General features: G+C 39.8%; 1 protein-coding gene across 1 annotated transcript in view; it reads left to right on the forward strand.

The window, feature by feature from the left end:
* pkdcca (protein kinase domain containing, cytoplasmic a) overlaps window positions 1-21,042 on the forward strand; it is a 44,606-nt gene that overhangs the window by 15,923 nt on the left and 7,641 nt on the right. The window contains exons 3-5 of the mRNA XM_077247054.1: window positions 6,109-6,383; window positions 6,486-6,565; window positions 9,094-9,201. Coding sequence (XP_077103169.1) covers window positions 6,109-6,383; window positions 6,486-6,565; window positions 9,094-9,201 — 463 coding nt within the window. The remainder of the gene's footprint in view (window positions 1-6,108; window positions 6,384-6,485; window positions 6,566-9,093; window positions 9,202-21,042) is intronic.

Genomic DNA, 21,042 nt, shown 5'->3' on the forward strand with positions numbered 1-21,042 from the left:
CAATTGTGATATATATATATATAGTATATACAATGTGGCTCAAAAGTCTGAAACCTAAAACTTACTTATTACGTATTTATTTATTTATTTAATCTAGAAATACATAGGTTTTCATTCGGAAAAAAGTAACTTGTTTTTACATTCAGCATAATAAAAAAAAATAAAGGTTATTGTCAATTAAACATTATTTATGACATTGTAAATTATTATATACAGTAAGACCCAAAAGTCTGAAACCATATTGAAAAAAATATATTGATTGATTGAAAACCTAAATAAATAGAAAGTTTTAGGATTTTGAAAAAATGTAAAATCAGTCATGTTTATTTTTAATTTCACCATTTTTTTAATTCAGCCTAATAAAAAGTTAAAGGTTAATTTTGATGAAAGATCATTGTAAAATATTATAAACAGTCTGAAACATGCCTGAAAATCTGGATATTTATTTCTTTTTATTTAGTTATTTAGTTAGTTAGTTTATCCTAGAAATAAATAGAAAGTTTTAGAATTTTCCAAAAACTTGAAGAATTAAAACTTTAAATTCAACTTCTCATGAAAATTATGCTGATAATTTAATTAAAATTTTTTATTTATATATTTGTAGTTCTGTATTTTTATTAACTAACATTAACAAAGATTAAAAAAAAAAAAAAAAACATTTTCACAAGTGGTCTCAGACTTTTGGACACCACTGAATATATTCTGATAGAAAGATGAATAGATTGGGAGAGGCCAGAAGGTACAGCTCATTTACCCTGAATAAACAAACAGGGGAACAAAATTACATTCATTTCATAAAATTACTACCATTTCATAATGCACTATAAACATGTTTAATGACTTCAACCTCTAACTGTGTTTTCTGTGCAAAGCCACGGGCCAGCGGTTCATGTGTTTGCCTCAAACCCAGTCAGGTGCTCATGTGGGTAACACAGGTTTGAGTCCTGCTTGCAACATGTCCTAATCCCATGTCCAAAAAGCAATCCATAGTAAAGTTAAACCTGTCTCCAGCAGAGCTTGCTGTGTGGGACGTCCTGTACTCTGCTCTCTCTGAACTTCCTGTTAAGTAGCATAGCTTTTGCTTGATCGCCATCGCTCTGGCAACATCCCATAATGATCTGCTATGACTTCCTGTGGCCAAACGCTTCCTGTTCAGAGAGGATGAAGCCGAATGAAATCCCAATGCATGAGCTCTTCCTCTGATAACAGGAAGACACGGATTTATGTTAAATAAGACATACGATAATCTGTGAACATGGGCTTTAAATGGGAGATGTGTTTCTGTATATGTTATGTGCTCAGATTTATAGTCAATTAAATAGATTATAAATACGTTCGGATTATAATTGCAGACTCACAATTTAGCTAAACAGTGCTGGGTAGCAACTGATTATATGTAATCAGATTCCAAAAACGAACTACTTGTAATTTGATTACATTACATTTTAAACTACCCATAACCAGACCACAGTTATACTCAGAAGTGTATTTACTGCCTTCCTCACACTCACACACCCTCACACTGATTTACAAACACAGACCAACACACTCGCTGCACAGAAGCGAACATGTCATGCTTTCATAGGGAATGAACACAGTGCACTCGTCTACACATCAACACCGCGTATAGAGTTCAGCAGAGCAATTCATAACCGGACTTTACTTTCAATAGACTTTCAGCAGCCTTTCATTTACCAAAACTCATGTACCGTAGTATTCTGATAAATATATTTATTAGTTTCAGAGTGATATTTCAGTCATATTGAACGAATTTCCAGTCTAGAACAATGAGATTGAGACACTTGTGACTTTATGTTCAGTGAATTAAGAGTTCCTCTCATGGTTTTTATTGCCTCTTTAAGGCTTTTCTTGGTTTTCTCCTTTCATTTCTTACTATTTTTAAAGATTTTATGTATTCCTTTGTATATTTTACACAGCTTTGAGGTTTTGAGAGTAACCTATGTACGTGTGTGTGTGTGTGTGTGTGTGCGTGTGTGTGTGTGTGTGTGTGTGTGTGTGTGTGTGTGTGTGTGTGTGTGTGTGTGTGTGTGTGTGTGTGTGTGTGTGTGTGTGTGTGTGTGTGTGTGTGTGTGTGTGAATGTGTGTGAATGAAATATGTGAAGTTTCATAGTGCACACAATTCTGATTTGTTTATTAAATATTTAAGGCTATCATTTTGCAAGTGGTGAATTCTGGTATAGTGTATTTAAAGGGATAGTTCACCCAAAAAATTGTATTCTGTCATCATTTACTCACTCTCATGTTGTTCCAAACCTGTATGTATTTCTTTCTTCTGCTGTAAACAAAAGAAGATATTTAGAAGAATGTTGGTAACCAAACAGTTGAAGGACCCATTGACTTCAGTAGTATTGTAGAAGAAATTCATACCGGTTTGGAAATACATGAGGGTGAGTAAATGATGACAGAATGTAAATTTTTGGGTGAACTATCCCTTTTACTAACTAAATACATTGTATGTCTTGGTAATGATGACACAACACAATACCAAAAGACTTTCTAATAATAACTAATAACTATTAATATATAGGAAAAGAACACCATTTATTTGTAATAGAAACATTTTGTAACATTATTAATGTTTTTACTGAAGCTTTTGATCAATTTAATGCCTGCTTGCTGAATAAAAATATTTATATCTTCAAGAACACCCCCCGACCATTTGAATTGCAAGTGCCAGAGACAGTAATATGCTGTATCTGAAATCACTCATAATTCACTTATTCACTATTTACTATTTACTAAATATGACAGTTTGCTAAATAGCTATGAGTGAGCAAAAATGTGTGAATTTGGACAGTTCTAAGCACAGCCGTGATGCACTATAAACACACGGCACATTGTGTATGAGTTTACATAAGTGTGGCGTCCCAAATGAAAAGCTCTTGAATTCCAGTGTGACACTTCAGACTGAAGCATTTCCAGATATCAACAATTATTTTAATCAGATTGCAAGTTTTAGGATTTCATGCACTTTTTTTTGCTGTTCAGACTCCAAACAACAGATTTGAGTAAACGGATTTGAGTCAGATATGCCCAAAGAAACTGATTAGCTGCCTGTCTGAACAAAGCCAAATAGTTACGTTCATTCCACGTGTTTGTAAATGCTAATGCGTCCTGTCTCTTTAAGACTGTCCTCTACAGTCACACTCTCTTTGCTCTGCTGGCCTCCTCATGTGGAACAAAGCAGAAACACCCCAGCAATGCTTTAGCAACATTTGAATTGCGTATGAGGCACTAATAGACTCTGGGGAGACTGTTGAATCCGTTGACTTCCAAACAGCTCATTTAGGTCCAAAGCCATTTCCTCTGCGCGCTGACGAAGGCTTTTATTCCCTCTAATGCCGGGAGCGAAGACACACACCCGTACACCAAAAAGTGTTGGACCCGTACACACACCAGGTCTTCGTCAGATAAACCAAATACGTGACAAGCAAGCAAACGTTCACACTAGGGCTGCTTGAAAATAAAATCAATATTGTGATATGGCTCAGTGCCATTATTAAATTGTGATTTAATGAAATAAATATATGCTTTACTGGTCTCAGCGGTTTCAGACTGGATGTGTGTAAATGAACACGTGTTGCGCTTCATTCTGAAACCTGCGGCGCATCATTTTATTTGCTGGCAACCCTTCAAATATGATGATTTACCATTTTAAAAAGAAAAAATTAAGATTTAAATATTAGTATTTCAATTTTACAGTAAAATACCATTATGGTAACAGTTTCTATGAAGTCCATGCTTATAATGAATTATAGCTCCACTTATACTTGTTTATAAGTATCACTATTTTAGAAATGTATTTATAAAGACCTATACTGCATTATAAGAACAGTTAGAGTTACATTTATTTTATTTTTATAATTATGTATAAGTCATGCATTTTCTTTTTCAATGCGCATGTTCATAAAATAATACAATTGTTCATAAAATAGTTTAATATTTTTTATTTAAAAAAAGTTACAATTAAATTATTTTTCAGCAAACCATCAAAATAAAAACTCGATGGTTTAACATTTGAAAACGAAGAATTTAAGACGTAAATATTAGTATTGTAATTTTACAGTAAAATAGAATTATTACAATGTTTTTATTAATTTGTTTAATATATTTATTTATTAATAACCACAATAAAATAATAATTATTTTATAGTCACATTGAATTGGTCAACAACATCGGGAATGTGTCGAATGAAAATTCAAGTTTTCCCCAAATAATTCAGCACTCAAAAATATCCTCAGAGTAAAAGTAATATTTTTGCTTTTTTTTATTTATTATTATTTGTATTTTTTATGCAGATGCGCTTATACATATCACCACACTCACTCTAGAATGATTCATTCTTTCCAAATATAGATACTCAAATTCCTGTATCTTTTTATATCGCAATATATAATCACAGAAAAATAAAATATTGCATTTTTTCCCAGTATCCTGCAGCCAGTTCACACGTATATGAATGGTACAAATGCTTGCTGCATTTTTGAGGAAACCGAATCTGTTGTGGTGTTTTGGATGGCCTCGCCTCCCTTACAATGGCGTTCTCAATGGATTTACCAGAGCTACCGGTTGCCTACCACGTTAAGCAAGACACAAACACACACGCAGTCACACCGTGTGAGGGGGGCTGACCTTTCCCAGTAGTTGCTAATCCGGAGTGTATTAAAAGCGGCTTTTGTCTGTTGTGAAAGACATGGGCAGTGTCTCCTCCACCCCCTCATCTCCTCTCTGTTTGTCTTCTCTTTTATGTTCTCCTCTCCTTCTTTGGGCTGTGTTCACCCCTCTCACTCCTCTTTTCGTCTCTGTCCTCCTCTTCTTTCCCTACGGCCAGCTAATCCTCTGAATTCTGCTCCTGAGAGCGTGGTAGATGAGTGTGTTGCTTGAATGCGAGGTGTACCAGCTGCCAGAGCTTCAGCCTCACTCCTCGTACCCTCACACACAATAAGAGGACTAATCCTCAAGTAACACACTCGTGCGCTCGCAGACATGCACATACACAACAGGCCTCGCACACTCAAGTGGCTCTTTCAACGACGAGCTTCCAGTGCCTGGAGACAGTCCATTTTGACAAGGTTTCGAGTAGACCTGATAGTCTCAAACAAGGAACACTAATTTGTCCAAACTTCTGGCGGTGCCTCACATTCAGTTGAATTCGTAATCTTTAATCAAAATAAAGATAATTAATTAACATATTGATATATGATGTCGTTCCAAGCCTATAAGTCTTTCGTTCATCTACGGAACACAACTTATTTGATGAAATCCAAGAGGCCGCAACATCATTGCAACTTATAAGATCCAGAAAGGTAGGAAAGACATTGTTAAAATAGTCCATGTGACCTTAATGTTATGAAGTGACGAGAATACTTTTTGTGCACAAAATCCCCCCAAAATAACAATTCAACAATCTCTTCTCTTCCACGTCATTCTCCTACGCACGCTCCTGCGTCAGCATAACACGCATGTGTCGCGGTGTTCACGTGACCAGCGTCGACCAATAGTGAGGCGGCGTTCTGACGTAGAACCAGGAAGCGCACTACGTCAACAACGTAGGAGAATGACACCATGTAATGCGTATTACGCGTTCAGTCAGTTCGCCAACTACTGGCCTGACAGCAGAATACAGTGTTTTTAGTTGTTTCGGCAAACCCGTGTGAACAAGGAAAATTGTGTCAACATTGTCCCCTGGAAAAACGCAAAGTACAAAGTTTTCTGTTTCATACATTTTGTCGTGCAAACGTACCCTTAAACATAACCCTGACAATCACCAAGAATTTTAATATTTGTGCATTTCTAGTTTTTATAGTAAGAGCCCTACGAAATGACTTGCCAAATTAAATCTAAGACATCATGGCCTCGAATTAAGAATTTTCCACGACTTTGTTTTCAGTTGTTCTCTAGTTCTAGTTATATAGTAGCCATGTTGTATTAATTAATTGCCTCAATTTATTTTAGTTAAATCAAGGCCATGATATATATATATTTTTTCCCCCCGCATTTCATATGTGGGTTAGAGTTATTTATATGAATGTACAACCTTTCAGTAATATATATTTAATAATACAAAATAATATTGCTCTCCGCAGATCTGTTTGAGTCTGATGAGGCTGCTGCATTATTTGTCCCACTCCCCGCTCGGGTCCGTCACCCTGCTGGACTTCAGGCCGCGACAGTTCGTTCTGGTGGGGGGAGTGTTGAAAGTGACCGACCTGGACGACGCCAGTGTTGAGGAGACGCCGTGCTCCCCGTCGTCTCCTTCAGACTGTCTCATGGAGTTCCCCGCACGCAACTTCACCCTCCCCTGCCACAAGGGCCGCTGTCAGGGTATCAACGAAAAGAGGAACCTCTACAATGCTTACAGGTGTGTGTTCATGGCCTGTGATCTAAAACAACTTGTGCTTTATTTGTGTATTTTAGGGTGTTTTTAAGGTGAAATGTTGACATAGTTCTCCATATTTTCTAGATTTTTCTTCACCTACTTGTTACCTCACAGTGCCCCCTCGGCCCTGAGACCCCTTCTGGACAAAATCGTCAACTCTACGGGTGAGTTTGATTTCACTACCCAAGTTCTGTTCTTATCCCTGCTGGGAAAAGCTGGTTAAATCAGCTTAGGGTGGTCAAGCTGGTTTTGGTAGCTGGTCTAAGGTGGTCTGTCAGCCCAAAAATAGATCCAATAGATGGTAGTTTAGCTGATCAACCATCTAGACCAGTCCCATACAGCAACATAGTGTCGGCCCAGATCCGGCCCACATCTGGTACACGGCCGGATCTGGGCTGACACTATGTCGCCGTCTGGGCTGGTTCTCAACCTTTTTTGCTCCAAGGCCCCCCTCCTCTCCGTATCAATACTGTAAGCCCCACCCACCATCCTTTTTTATTCACAAAAACATTTGTATTCTAGTTTTATTACCTTTCAACTCCATGTTATTATTTTTTAAATAGACAGATTTAAACCTTCAGTAGACTTTTTTGCAAACATACCTTGCAAAAATGCCACTGCAGTCATTCTTTACAACTTTAAAGTACTTACTCTGTCCAGTTATACAGTAACTTGGGCATTTTCATCGCTCGGACTCGGACCACAGCAAACGTGCCCAGCTCAAGTCAATCTGCCATACCAAGACCACAGGGAGATGCCAAAGGACTGCATATATACAGATCCATTCAGAATTACTAAACACACCAAAATACAAATTAAAGATAACAGTCTGAACGTGGGGAAACTCAGCGATCTCAAGGCGGGTCAATGACATTCTCTGTGAGAACAAGCTATTGTGTCCTTATTTGGAGCGTCTGATGCCCATGTGTACATAAACATCACTGATCCTCACGAACTCTCCAAAACACACTTCTTCGGCGAGCATCCCTTATAAAACAATCACAGTACATTGATTTAGACAACTGCGCAAATATATTGAACTTCAGAGATGCACCGATTACAATTTTCTAGGCCGATTCCGATTTCCGATTTTTCATGAGTTTGGCCTGCCGATACCGATTTTAGCCGATTCCGATTTCATTTTTTCTAACCACTTTACAGCAAACACAAATATTTATTTTCTGTCTTTTCTTTAATAGAACATTTTACATAGAACATTTTTTGAACAAATAAAATAAAATTGAACTATATCAATTATTACTCCTGGTGTGGGAAATTCACACATGTAAGTGCAGTGTTATGGTATGGAAGAACCATTTTCAATTCCTATATTCAACTATACAAAAATGTGATATATTTACTTATTTAGGAAACTAAACTTCTGTATGAAAACAGGTAATGGCAATAAAATAATATATAAATAGCAAAAATAAATAAATTAATTAATATAGCCTTGCAGTATAAAGATATTTATCCAAACACACACACAGGCTTATTGCAATCACTTGTACATCAATGGCAAGTTTTATTTCGCAAACAGTTCTTCTCTCTCTGCCACATGTCCAGCCAGGCTAAACAAGCGCTAAGATCAGGCAAGTGGAGCAAGTGCAGGGAAACGATTGGGAAATAATAAAAATCATTTCTTTTCTGACATAGCCTACTCCAGTTCTTGTTAAAACACACCAGACATGCAAATTCTGGGCAGTTTTTGGGTGAAATTATATTTATTTTGTCCAACAAAAGTGTGCTTTCACTTTAATTGAGCACGAGCAGCGCAGCAAAAATAGACTCTGCGCCGAAACCCGCGCTTCACTGCTGCTCACACGACGCTCCTACTCGACGCTCACGCGCTGCTCCTGCTCTCGGTGTGAATGCACTCATTGATTAACATGCACGCCAGGGGAAAAAAAGCCGCTGCTCACGCTTGCAATGTGAAACGGCCGTAATTCACGAGGTTTCCTACATGTGCGTTCCGTGTGCACGTGCGATGCTGATGTTGCGCAATGTTAATCATGCGGCGCCCGAGTGCATTTGACCCGCAAAAAAATCGGAATATATCAGACTGACCGGCCGGTCGCCGGTCATGACCGATCATGTGAAAATAGTCCGATTCCGATCACCAGCTGATCAATCGGTGCATCTCTAGTGTTCATGCAGAAATAAAATGTTATATTTTACAAATACAAAATAAACTTATACTTAATTCAAACTTATATTTCTTAACTATACCCCTACTCTTAAACTAAGTTGTTTAAAACATTCCTATATTTTTAGGAGTGCATGTGGTCCTTGTAAAATGTAAACGTCAAGCCCTGCTCTTGACTCCTTTTTATGGAGGAGAATAAGTTTGTCCTCTACATCCTCTATAAACATTCCTCCTCTTCACATCCCAACATTTCTCTTTCTGTCCCTCAGCATGCCTTTTGTCTCTGGCCTTAATTCCTTTCCTGATGCGCTCTATCATCATGTTCATCAGAAAAATTGAATGTCTGATAGCGTTTGAAATCTGTTTTTCTGGGACACAACAGTCCGTGAAGCCGCGGGTAGCGTGGGTGGCCCAGACCTGATCCTATCTTTCCCTCCCAGTGTCACGAAACGCCCACTTCAGCATTACTCCGTAGGAATGTTTTCTTAATGACGGAATGTAAACCGTTAATCGTTGAGTTGTTTATGCTGTATGAATGTGTTTCAGGAGAGCTGATATGGGGCACCGACGAGACTCTGGTTCAACTCGAAAAAGTGCTGGATATCTACAGGAACGGACATTACCTCAAGAATAACACGCAGACACACAAAACAGGTGAGTGACCCAGAAAGACCAAAACACTTTGACCATTGACATTACTGAACACTTTCAAATGACCAAAGTTTAGATGCTAATTCACAAATGCAGTTCTGTTGCAAAACCTAGCTAGACAGCATTTAAGGCAACATGGGCACTTCTAATACTGTTCAAAATGGGTGGCAGAAAAATTATTTTGCCTTGTAAGATACCTAACTTGGCAGCGTATGTACTTCACAGAGTTATGCATTCCCAGAATGTCAAGTCAAGTCAACTTCATTTATAAAGCGCTTTTAACAGTATGTATTGTTTCAAAGCAGCTTTACAGTGGTAATAGAAATTACCGTAACAGATTGGTTAGGCTTTACCACAGCTCTAGGACAAAGTTATTGTCCAGCTAAAGATAGTCTTGATTGATTCACTTACGTTGCGAAGATCATTAGTTATTAACTTAGGGGCCGCTAACATGACACCGTTCTAACAGAAAAACTCCTAACACGCTCCGGCCGCCCATCCGCATAAAACAGTGACTGGTGTCTCGAACGCACTCCCTGAAATAGGTTCGAAGGTGAAAACGATTATCCGTTTTCTCTGACCAAACCTGCAGGCGTGTAGTCCTTCTTCACAAATCAACCCTCAACAAACTACTTGTCTGGCCTTAAAAATGTATAATACATACATTTTTGTTGCATCTGCGTAGCCACTCGAACCGGAATTATCCCGACAACGTTTTATCTGTACAGAGGTAAAGGGAAGGAGGCCTTCACAGGGGAGAGACTAGTGACACTCCAGGACTGCGTTGTCGTCCCATCCAGGCGCTGGTCCTTCCTCAGATCTGGATACGGCCTGGATCCGGCAGACTGCTGTAAACCTCGGGATAAACAGAGAGACTAATATTAGCGTCGACGCCATCCGTCTTATGATGTACCACGTACATCTGGATTTATGGGAAATGCACTGCAATGAGCTCATTTATTAATCCAATGTAGGCAGAGTTGAGAGAAATGTGCACTATATTAATATTTCAATATATACGGAGCCATTTAATTGAATTAAAATAGTTTAATTATTATTTTTAAATTTTATAAATTACTTCCAGTTTTTACATGATTGATTTTTGTGCATCAGTGTTTTAGCTTTGCAACGTGTGCTAACACCAAATTTACTGGAATCTCATCTGTGAGAGTTTTTACAAAGAGCTGTAAATTTACAGTCTAGAGTCAGCATAACATTTGTACAGATTAAGTTAAGTACAGTCAACACTCAGAGTTAAAACTTACTCTTTTTACTCTGTATTTTTGTCTTATTTTCAAGTACAAATATCTTGATACATTTACTTAAGAAGAAAAATGTCTTATAAGGTCTTCTGTTCTAAAACATTTATCAAAATTAAGTTTTTAAAGTTTTCTGCCAATGAGGTACTTAATTCAACAGGAAAACAAGCTGGCAGATTTTGTTGTTGTTATAAACTCACTTAATTTTGATCGATTTTTCAGAAAACAAGACTTAATATCTTAAGTCATTTTATTTCTCAAGTAATATAAATGGATATATAAATGGATCTTGATTTAAGTATGTTTAGATATTTGTCCTGGAAAACAACACAAAAATATGTCGCAAAAAAAAAAAGATGCACAAAACTTTCTTTAAGACCTAAGCCTGGGTTTCCCACTGGTAATTGTGGTGTTGTTCATGTGCTCATAAATACCATAATTCTGAAACGACTAGAAGACAGCAGAATCCTGGCAGTGAATGGGTTTCCTCAAATCGCACCGGAATTAACCAGTTGTTCAGTCAGCATATATATATATATATATATATATATAAATATATACAGAGAGAGAGAGAGAGAGAGAGAGAGAGAGAGAGAGAGAGAGAGAGAGAGAGAGCGAGAGAGATAGAGAGAGAGAGAAAGAAAGAAAGAGAGATAGAGGGAGAATTTTTGTGTGCATGTAAGGACAAATGAGAGGAGATTTAGAAGATTAGAGTTTATATAACTGGTTAGCAGAGGGGCTGCTTTCGTTCCTGACGGACACAATTTCAGCAAGAAGCACCTCAGTCTCCTTCCTACTCGCTCCACCCGTTTTTAACATTTTGTCCCTATTCTCTTTTTCTTTCTTTGCTATCCCTCCTGCTCTTCCCCATGCTCCACTGGCAGTCTAAAGCAGACACTTGTTGACTGATGAGAGCGTTAAGCAATAGAGGGCCATCTTCTCCAGAGATATTTAACTCTTTCCACTCTCACTGCACCACCAGCCGTCTTTAGACTGTCCTTTTAATTTAAAACAGTTTTGTGCTGCGTTAAGCCTATACATTTGGCATTTAACTATAACTAACTAGAAAAAATAACGCTTATACCAATCTTGAAAAATGCTATTTTATCACTTTTTTGCAGACTAGGTACATTTTTTTGTCTTGATGAAAACCATTCAGCACATTCTGGGCCCTATCTTGCACCCGGCGCAAATGACTTTGTACACTGACGCATGTATCATTCCTATTTTGCACCCGCCCAAATCGGACTTTTCCCTCCACAGACACACGTCGGTTAACTAAGAAATACACTTGCACTCCCCGGGGCGGTTCAGCGCAAAGAGGAGGCGTGTTCCGGCGCAAACTTTCCCTCATGCTATTTTGCTGTTCTATAAAACAATTGCGCCACTGACCAGAAAAAACCTGGTCTAAAGTCAGTGGCGCGTTGCCCGTACATTCAGATGCTATTTTAAGCGCGCATGCTTGGCCATAATACAGAGTGTGAACAACGCGCATACACTGTAGATGATTCTCTCATCTACACAGATGCATTTAACTTTTTGCAAATGATATATTATTATAAGGAAAAATATTAAAACACGAGGGAAATCATTGTTGTGTCCATGACGATGGGGAAAATAGGCATAAAGCTTACACATTTACCCAAATTATTATATGCATGTTTAACCGAAGCTAATTTGGGTGGGTTTGTCCATTCCCCAATGTCACTTCTCTTTCTTTTACGGCCCTGACAAGAACATCGATCTCCTCGGCTGTGAACTGATTCTGAAGTGCGCCTGGTAAATGCGCCGTTATAATAGTATTGCGCCATGGAACAAGCGCACCTCGTTCATCATGCTCTTAAAGGGAATGTGATATAAAGCTCTTATTGGTTTGCTTCCCGTTACGCCCAAACCACACCTATGAATAATGAAGCTACTTCAGACCAACCCCTTTTAGATTTGCGCCAGGTGCAAGAGGCATTTATCCCGCCGGGAAAATAGCAACAGCGCCGGGATCCGCCCACAAAGTTACTTGCGCTTTGCGCTTTGACACTTGCGTTTCAGATCGTTAAAATAGGGCCCATTATGTGAATGGCGAACATTTAATATCAGATTTTGTATGAATAGTTTTGCACAGGAAAAACAATTGCAAATATTTGTGACCCGTGCTGACAAAAGGAGTCGGAAAGATAATTTCGAGCTACAGGCAAAACAAGAGATAAATTTCGATTTTGGTAAATTTTGAGGTTTCCACAAAAAGGAGTTCATTAAGCCCTGTCTTGCGATCCCAATGCTCCAAATAGCAATTAAACATCTAAAAGTATCTCTATTTGTACATTTTCTGAGAGGAGTACCTTTCCTTTTGTCAATGAAAAATGATCTTACTCGTGCTGACTGACAGATCCGATGCGTGTGCATAAAGACAGCGTGCGATCCCGATATACACGCATACACAGAATTACAGTCTTTCAAAACATCTGTCTTGGCGAGTATTCACGCAAACATTATCTGTTATTTTTTATGTGAATGTTTGGTTAACTGATCGGGAATATGCACTATACTTCAAAGGTTTCATAATGCCACAAAAGATTTCTATTTAAAAAAAAATTCATCATGAAACAAAGAATCCTAAAAAAAAGGCTTTACAATTTCCACAAAAATATGACAGCACATTGATCAGTCTTCAACATTGATAATAAATCATCATATTAGAATGATTTCTGAAGGATCATACAACACTAAAGACTGGAGGTAATGATGGATTTTTTTTTTTAAATATATTAAAATAGAAAAATTATTTTAAATAGTAGTAATATTTCACGGTTTTTACTGTATTTTTGACAAATAAATGCAGTGTTATAAGTGTTAGCAGCATTGGCGAGCAGAAGAGAATATTAAAATCTTGCTTGACTTTTGAACGGCAGTGTAAAGGCCCTTGCACACTGAGTCCAAAATTTCCCACGATAAAAAATAAATACGACCTCACATTGTATACACTGCCTCCGAAACGTTCGTCCATCATTTAAAAAATCGGATTGGGTTCGAACTCTGTGTTTTTCCCATCCGTAGCAAGGATTTTGAGAGGTGTTTTGACAATTCAGAGCCAACGAATTACAAAGACGAAAAAACTCATACGAAAATGTCCGACTCAGTGTGCAAGGACCTTAAATTCAAAATTTGTAAGCATCTTATTTGCCATGATTAAGTATCTTATACTATATATATATATATATATATAGTATATAGTATAGTATATATATATATATTTCAGCGTTATACAGCCATTCTACTCGGGATCGGCTAGTATTTACTAGGGTTTGGCGATGTCTACCAATTTGGCATCAGACGATGTCTACAGTGAATCGCGATGGACGCTGACATCGGGAGGGGGGGGGGGTGCGGGGGGTAACATTTTCATTTTCGTAATATTCTCATTTTCCTCTATATCTCATCAGCAATTTCGATGTCGGCAGCTCTGCAGCAGCTGAGCACTAAGGAGCGAATGTACAGTAACGTGACATCACTGCCAGATTCAAAATGTGCTTTCACGCTATGGCGGACGCTGAGCCAAAGACGGACGTGCTCAGCGCTTGTCATAGGCTATATCACAACTGTTCAGTGTTTTTATCCACATAATGTTTATTTCAGGTTTCAGACATTTAAATACATATAATTTATAGCTTAACAATACATTTATAGTTTGTAAAATACACAATGGTGTCTATGGAAGCAGCAATAACAACCCAGTCAAATGATATTTGACGACGGTGTTTATTCATATCAGAGACAGTGTAAATAACTATAAAGTCAACTCTATTTTCAGTTCATCGGCCACTTACTTTCAGGTATTTCGGGAGAAACTGATGAATTCACGTGCTGCAATAACTTAAATCCAACAGACAGGAATCTCTGAACTGCGACCCAAACACGGCGCCCATCTCACGTTACAGATCAAGATAACTTATAAAGGTTTTTTAAACTACAAAACAAACTCACTTACAGATATTTGAGAATCGGAATAGAAGATAGTTGATGACATGGTAAGCAAGTTTGTTAATATTTAGAAATAAAAGCACTAAATCTGTCATACAGCGCTATTTTGGCTGTAGTGAATCACGTGCCAAGCATGACGCGTCACCATGGAAACCGTGGGGGGGGGGGGGGGCATCGCGATGTCGGCTAAACATCGTGATGGCATCGGCCCAACCCTAGTATTTACAATGTCATGTAACGTTCTTGTGAATCTCCATTGCAGTCCAGCGGGCAGCACATTGACTGGACACTTCTCTGGACTGCCTGGTGTTTTAACACTTCCTCTGACAGCACTGAGAGTTTGCATGGATACAGACAGGGCTTCCCTAAGGAATTCACTCCTGCCCAACACGCATTAAAAGCCCAGCATGCCTCTGGCTGACTACATCAACATCCCTCTCATTCCTCCCGCGTCTTACAGGAACATTCAAAGAAAGCGAGAGCTCCATAAAGCATTAATTAGGGCAATAAAGAGTATAATAGTTGCTCTTATTTACTGGCTTCTTGCTCCACTTAGTTGCCTCGTCCGTCCCTCCCTCTCCTCACTCTTCAGAAAGACCTCATCGAGGCAGCTTGCCCAGTCACCTTCGTCCAAAGCCCTACTTTCCAGGAGAAACAGTGAATCACGTCAGTAAAGCCCATCCAGCCATATCCCTGAAGAGCGAAAGAGGGAAAATGAGACTCAGAGATTCCGACATTTATGGCCTAGTAGTCGGGAGGGACGTTTGTAGTACACAGTTAGCTCGAGTCTTTAAAAGGCTCTTCTCCTTTTATCAGGCCCATTGTCACAGTGCTGTGAATGAGGCCTTGAGTCTACGTTACAACCTTCTCAAAGAGCATTAAAAAACGAGTAAAACTCTCCAAACCATCCGAGACACTATCCAGAAGCATTTACAAACCTCACAGCGATTGACAGCTCTATCCCGATATATCCTATCCACAAAATGCATTACCATGGGATCGTTTTTCGAATACATGACCACATTGTCAGCATATTTGCCAAAGGCATGCGGTCCGTGACAATATATCCATCGCTATTCCACTTCCAATCAGCAGAATGTCAAAGAGCCACGGTTGGATTGTGAAAACGCAGACTGGCTGTGTTTCAGCGCGGTTGGCGTGAAATCAAAGCCGTCCTTCAACGGTCTTTAACGGTCATATTAACGGTGCATTAGCATGAAAAAGAGGAACGCCACGAAGTACTGTCATCAACTCGGTTTGAGGATCTTAGATGAGTAAGTGATGCAGGTTTGCTTGCTGGGTCATGTCACGGGCGCTAGCAGAGCAATGCGTTCAGATACTTTGGAAGAGGAGTAAATTGCATTAAATATAAGATAAAAAAATCAGACCACTTTCCCAGCTAACAAAAGCATGTTCTTAGAATGTTTTGCTAATGTTTCCCATTTGGTAATGAATCATTTTTTTTCTGAATGTTTCAAAACACCCAGTTATTAAAAGGCATTTTTTTATTGGTTATGCGAACGTTAAGGAAACATTCCATTGTATTATTTTGCAAACTTTTTAATGTTCTCCGAACGTTCTGAAACAAGTAGCAACATTTCAAAAATGTCTGACCAACATCCAACCAAAACAATTTGGCAACACTTTAGAATAGTGTCTCAGTGTCTGAGACGTAATCAATCATCTTTTCTATCACACATTTAAGATTATATCTAGGGCTGCGAAACTAATCGCAACTAAAATAAAAGTTTGTGTATAATTATACTGTGTATAATTATTTCGTATATATATAAATACACACACATGCATGTATATATTTATTAAATGTTTGCATGTATATACTGTATATATATATATATATATATATATATATATATATATATATATATATATATATATATATATATATATATAATTTGCAAATATAAATATTTTATATATAAATAATACATTTTTCAATTTTTAATTTTTAAATATATACATGCATGTGTGTGTGTATTTATATATACAAAATAATTACACACAGTACTCACACATATATTATGTAACACAAACTTTTATTTTGGATGCGATTAATCACAATCATTTCACATATATGACTGATGTTTTTTGTGCTTATGTTTTAAGAACATTACTAAAGACCAGATAACTTTGAACAAACATTCTATTATTGTTATTAGATGAATGTTTGTTCATAACCTTGCCAGATGTTCTCTGTTAGCTGGGTCGATGTTTCTCGCAGTCTTACTGTGGTTAGTGTCTCTTTGCCTTTTCAGCAAATCAGTTAAAGGCAAACGGGACATCATGTTATTAATATTCATTTTACTGTATAATGTGCCTCATCCACACACACATTTTTTTCAGATTGTTCCTACGCGGCCGTTTCCCCCAAATTGAGCTCCTCGCAGCTGTTGAATTCATACGGACAGCTACATTTATTCTTTCTCTCATCTGAGAGAGAACAGCTGCCCCTGTTCACTAATGTAATGTCATACGTTCAGTATTACAAACAGTATGTTGTGTTAATGTGAATCACGTCTTGTAATGTTGACTTGATACAACATGACTGAGACGAGAAACAGACAGCTGCACATTTTTATGACTAAAAACACACTTCTGTGATCTGGCCATCAGTGAATGTTGGCAGTGTTACAGTGTCTGTTCTCATTAGTTACTCTCCACGTCTCAGCTCACGCCTCTACCGTACATGTTACTCCATTATCATACTTTCATAACCAGCCGTCTCTTTTAACCCCATCCGCAGTGATATCTCTTTTGTCCACATGTTCTGCTATGTATTATCTAATTCCTTTTGTTCCTATTGGTTATGATTGTAACGCAGCAATTTTATGTTCAGTGTAGACAGACAGACTAACTGATAGGAAATATGATTGTAGGATATTTTCTTTTAAAGTTTGTTAGAGGTAGCACTCAAAACATTGTGAAAAGTCAGCGATTTACATTGCAACATTTCATTAATCACAATTTTCCCCTCTGTAATTATCAGTACAGTAACCTAACAGATCTTGTTACTGTATTACTGTAATGGTATAATGATAATAATATACTGTAATAATGATCTAATATTTATTTTTGTAATAACTATATTTAATGTTAAACATGTTGTATTATCCATTCATATTTCAACCCGCTTATCTGTAGTCACAGGGATACCTATGCAATATTATATTTATATTAATAATATTAATACAATAATAGTATAATGATATATTATTATTATTATTGATATATTCATTTTATTAGTATGATTATAATGTTAGAATATATTAATTATAATATTATATTAGTAATATTAATATAATAAAATATTGTAATATTATTTAATTTAATATTGTATACATTTAATTTAAAACGTAAATGTATACATCACGGTAGTATTTGTTTTATTGTCTTTGCTGTGTTTTATTGCATTTATGCTGATTTAAATAAAACTACTGTAAAATTATTGAATTACAGTAAAATAAAATACCGTATTGTAATAGAGAATCAATATTGTAAATAATAGGAATTACAACAAAAAAAAAATCACAAGTAAAGTGTCCGGATACATTGCGGCAATGAGAACGTCCTGGTTGCGTATGCAACCCACCGTTCCCTGAAGGAGGGAACGGAGGACGTAGTCGACGCGACTGAAATGGGACCACGCTAGGGAGCCTATCATCTTCGAGTACTATTGAACGAGCCAATGTAATTGGCGTGCGTGATTCGCATCACACACTCCGCCCCCGCGGCGCGGGTATAAATACGGAAGTGGATGCACGCACTAGTTGCTTTTCGCTGAGGAGCCGAGAGTAACCCGGGGTCAGCGGTGGTCCAGCGGTAGTGGCAAGGGGACTACGTCCTCCGTTCCCTCCTTCAGGGAACGGTGGGTTGCATACGCAACCAGGACGTTCCCTTTCAGTCGATAACGTCGGACGTAGTCGACGCGACTGAAATGGGATCAACCATTGAACACGCCACTAACGCTGCCACCTTCCAGTGCCTAAACCAAAGCCTCCTGATGCCCCCGCAAACTTAAGGCGGGGAAGGACAGGGCTTAGGCCAGGGAAGTCACTGCTGTTCCTACAGGACCACTGGGAAAGCGTTCCCCGTACGTTGGAAGGAAGGGACGCTGCGGAAGCCACATCCAACCCGAGGGAGGAAATGTGGAGAATACACATATGAACTGGGCGGAAACCGGGCAGTCTAACATATGGAATGTCACTGGGGTGGCTCCAGCCTAAGACGGGGGGAGACACACCGGACAGTGACGGCAGAGAGACTCTGCCGAGGGAAGACACGGGCTCACCGCAGGGAGCCGTATCGTGGAAGAATACACATATGGGGTCACCGAAGGGACCGCAACATATGGACCCAGCCTAACACAGGTTCCACACTGCTTACGAGTGGTAGGCCTAACACCAGACGTTCCGCACGTCCGACGTCGGAGGGGTGTGGAGGAACTCAACAGGGTTCAATTTTAAGGGAACTCAACTGGAGTAGAAAGGCGCACGTATCCAGTCCATAGGAGGGGAATGGCGCCGTAAGCCGACACTTGAACCGGGCTCACGGTGAAACTGGCTTCATGAGAAGGGAGCCCACGGGAAGCAGCGGTTCAACTAGGTGTCGTGCAGCCCCCAACTCTAGAATCTGTTTAGCAAAGTATATCGTCAACGCCCAGGCGGAGCACTTTACACTCATCATAGAGGAGCTCAACACCTAAGTGGACATGTTGCATCTCGGATCTTTGCCGAAATGAAGGCAAGCACTAAGTGCAACTTTGCATGGAAACAGCCTTCCCTCTCTGCTGAATTCCAATAGATATTTGAAGAGCTGGTCTGAGGTCTATGACTTGCATTCTGTACACGTCCAAGCGAATCGGACAGAGAAGCCAGGGCTGGATCTGCCTCCTCCAGGGCAGCGCTTGCAGGCTCACCACCTGCTCCTATTACGGGAGAGGTAGGAACCTTGGGCACAATCCGAGCCGGGGTCTCAGCTTGTGAGAGTTAGCCGGCCCAGACTCCAGGCACAATACGTTGACCGAAAGCGAGCAAGTCCCTACCCTCTAGTAGAGACCACGCGAGCAGGAGAACTGATATAACAGAATTTTTAACTCACTACCTGCAGTGGCTCAGGGGCGGTCTCTGCAGTGCAGTCTCACCAGGGACAAGGCCCAAGAGGATAAAGAGGGACACAAGGATTTACAAGACCTTGCTCCTCAGGAACCTGACGATCAGAACGTGCTTCTGCATACTTCTGCAACACGATGAGCGTCGTTTAAACACCGAGGCAACATCATTTTGAGGGTGATTCAGGAAAACAGCCTACTGCAACCCATTTTGCAGGAAAGAGAGCACTGAAGTGATCGAAAGCTTTCAGGATCTCCTCAGGGGAGAAGACGCACTCAACGACTAGGTTCCACTTCTAAAGGCGTAAGCACGCTACCCAATTCTAGGGGGTGCTCGCAGAAGTGATGGTAACTAACACATGTTCTTGTGATAGCCACCTGAACCTCCGCGTTCAGATGTAAGACCGCCCGGAATCTCCGGGGGAAGAACGCGTGTGCCATCGTGCCCCGTCCCCGAAAGAGTTTCCAGGGGAAGTCAGGAAGGCTGTTGAAGGGAACCAGGTCTAGTTGGGCCAATGAGGGGCAACTATGAAGACCTGTTCCTCTCCTGACATGGCACGTAGGTGCAAGTGACGGGCGCAAAAGACAGGAGCATTGCTCAACACAACATGTGAAGATCACTGGGCTTCAGGAGCATTTTCTGCTCAGCACTTGGGTGTGACAAGTTCACTGAGCTTCAGGAGCATTCCTGCTCAACACCTGAGTGTGATAAACTCACCGAGCTTCAGGAGCATTTCTGCTCAACACTTGAGTACGAAGAACCTCACTGAGCGACAGGAGCATTTCTGCTCAGCACTTGAGTGTGACAAGTTCACTGAGCTTCAGGAGCATTACTGCTCAACACCTGAGTGTGATAAACTCACTGAGCTTCAGGAGCATTTCTGCTCAACACTTGAGTGCGAGGAACTTCACTGAGCACCAGGAGCATTTCTGCTCAGCACTGCGTGTGATGAATTCACTGAGCTACCTGTGATGGACTCACTGAGCTACAGGAGCATTGCTGCTCAACACCAGAGTGCGATGAACTTCACTGAGTTTCAGGAGCAAATCTGCTCAACATGAAGAGTGATGATTTCACTGACTTGCAGGCGCAAGGCGACCATGAGTCGCAGTCACTTTTAGAAGGCTCACTGGGGTTAAACGCATTTCTGCGGGCCCCTGGGGCCGCTGAGTCCCAGTGTTTGTCCAAGGGTAGTCCGCTCGGTTTACCCAAACACTGGCGGAAAAATAAAACCGGGGGGGCAACTGAGCGGCCCCGGAATGGTCATGACCCAGCCGGACCCAGGGGATGGAGTCTCCACTTGCCCTGGCTATAACTGTCGTGAGGCTCGATGGCGGCACGATTGAGTAAGCGGGAGGAGTGGAATAAGGCGCCCTCAGAAGCGTCTGACTCCAAGGAGGAGGTGACGGGTGAGTTTGTGACATGCAGGGGAAGCTTGCGCAACGGTCGCAATGTCTAACAACTCGAGGCACGAATGCCCG

This window comes from Siphateles boraxobius, unplaced genomic scaffold (assembly GCF_051911475.1).
Source record: "Siphateles boraxobius isolate OS27281-9 unplaced genomic scaffold, OSU_SipBor_1 104, whole genome shotgun sequence".
NCBI lineage: Eukaryota > Metazoa > Chordata > Actinopteri > Cypriniformes > Leuciscidae > Siphateles > Siphateles boraxobius.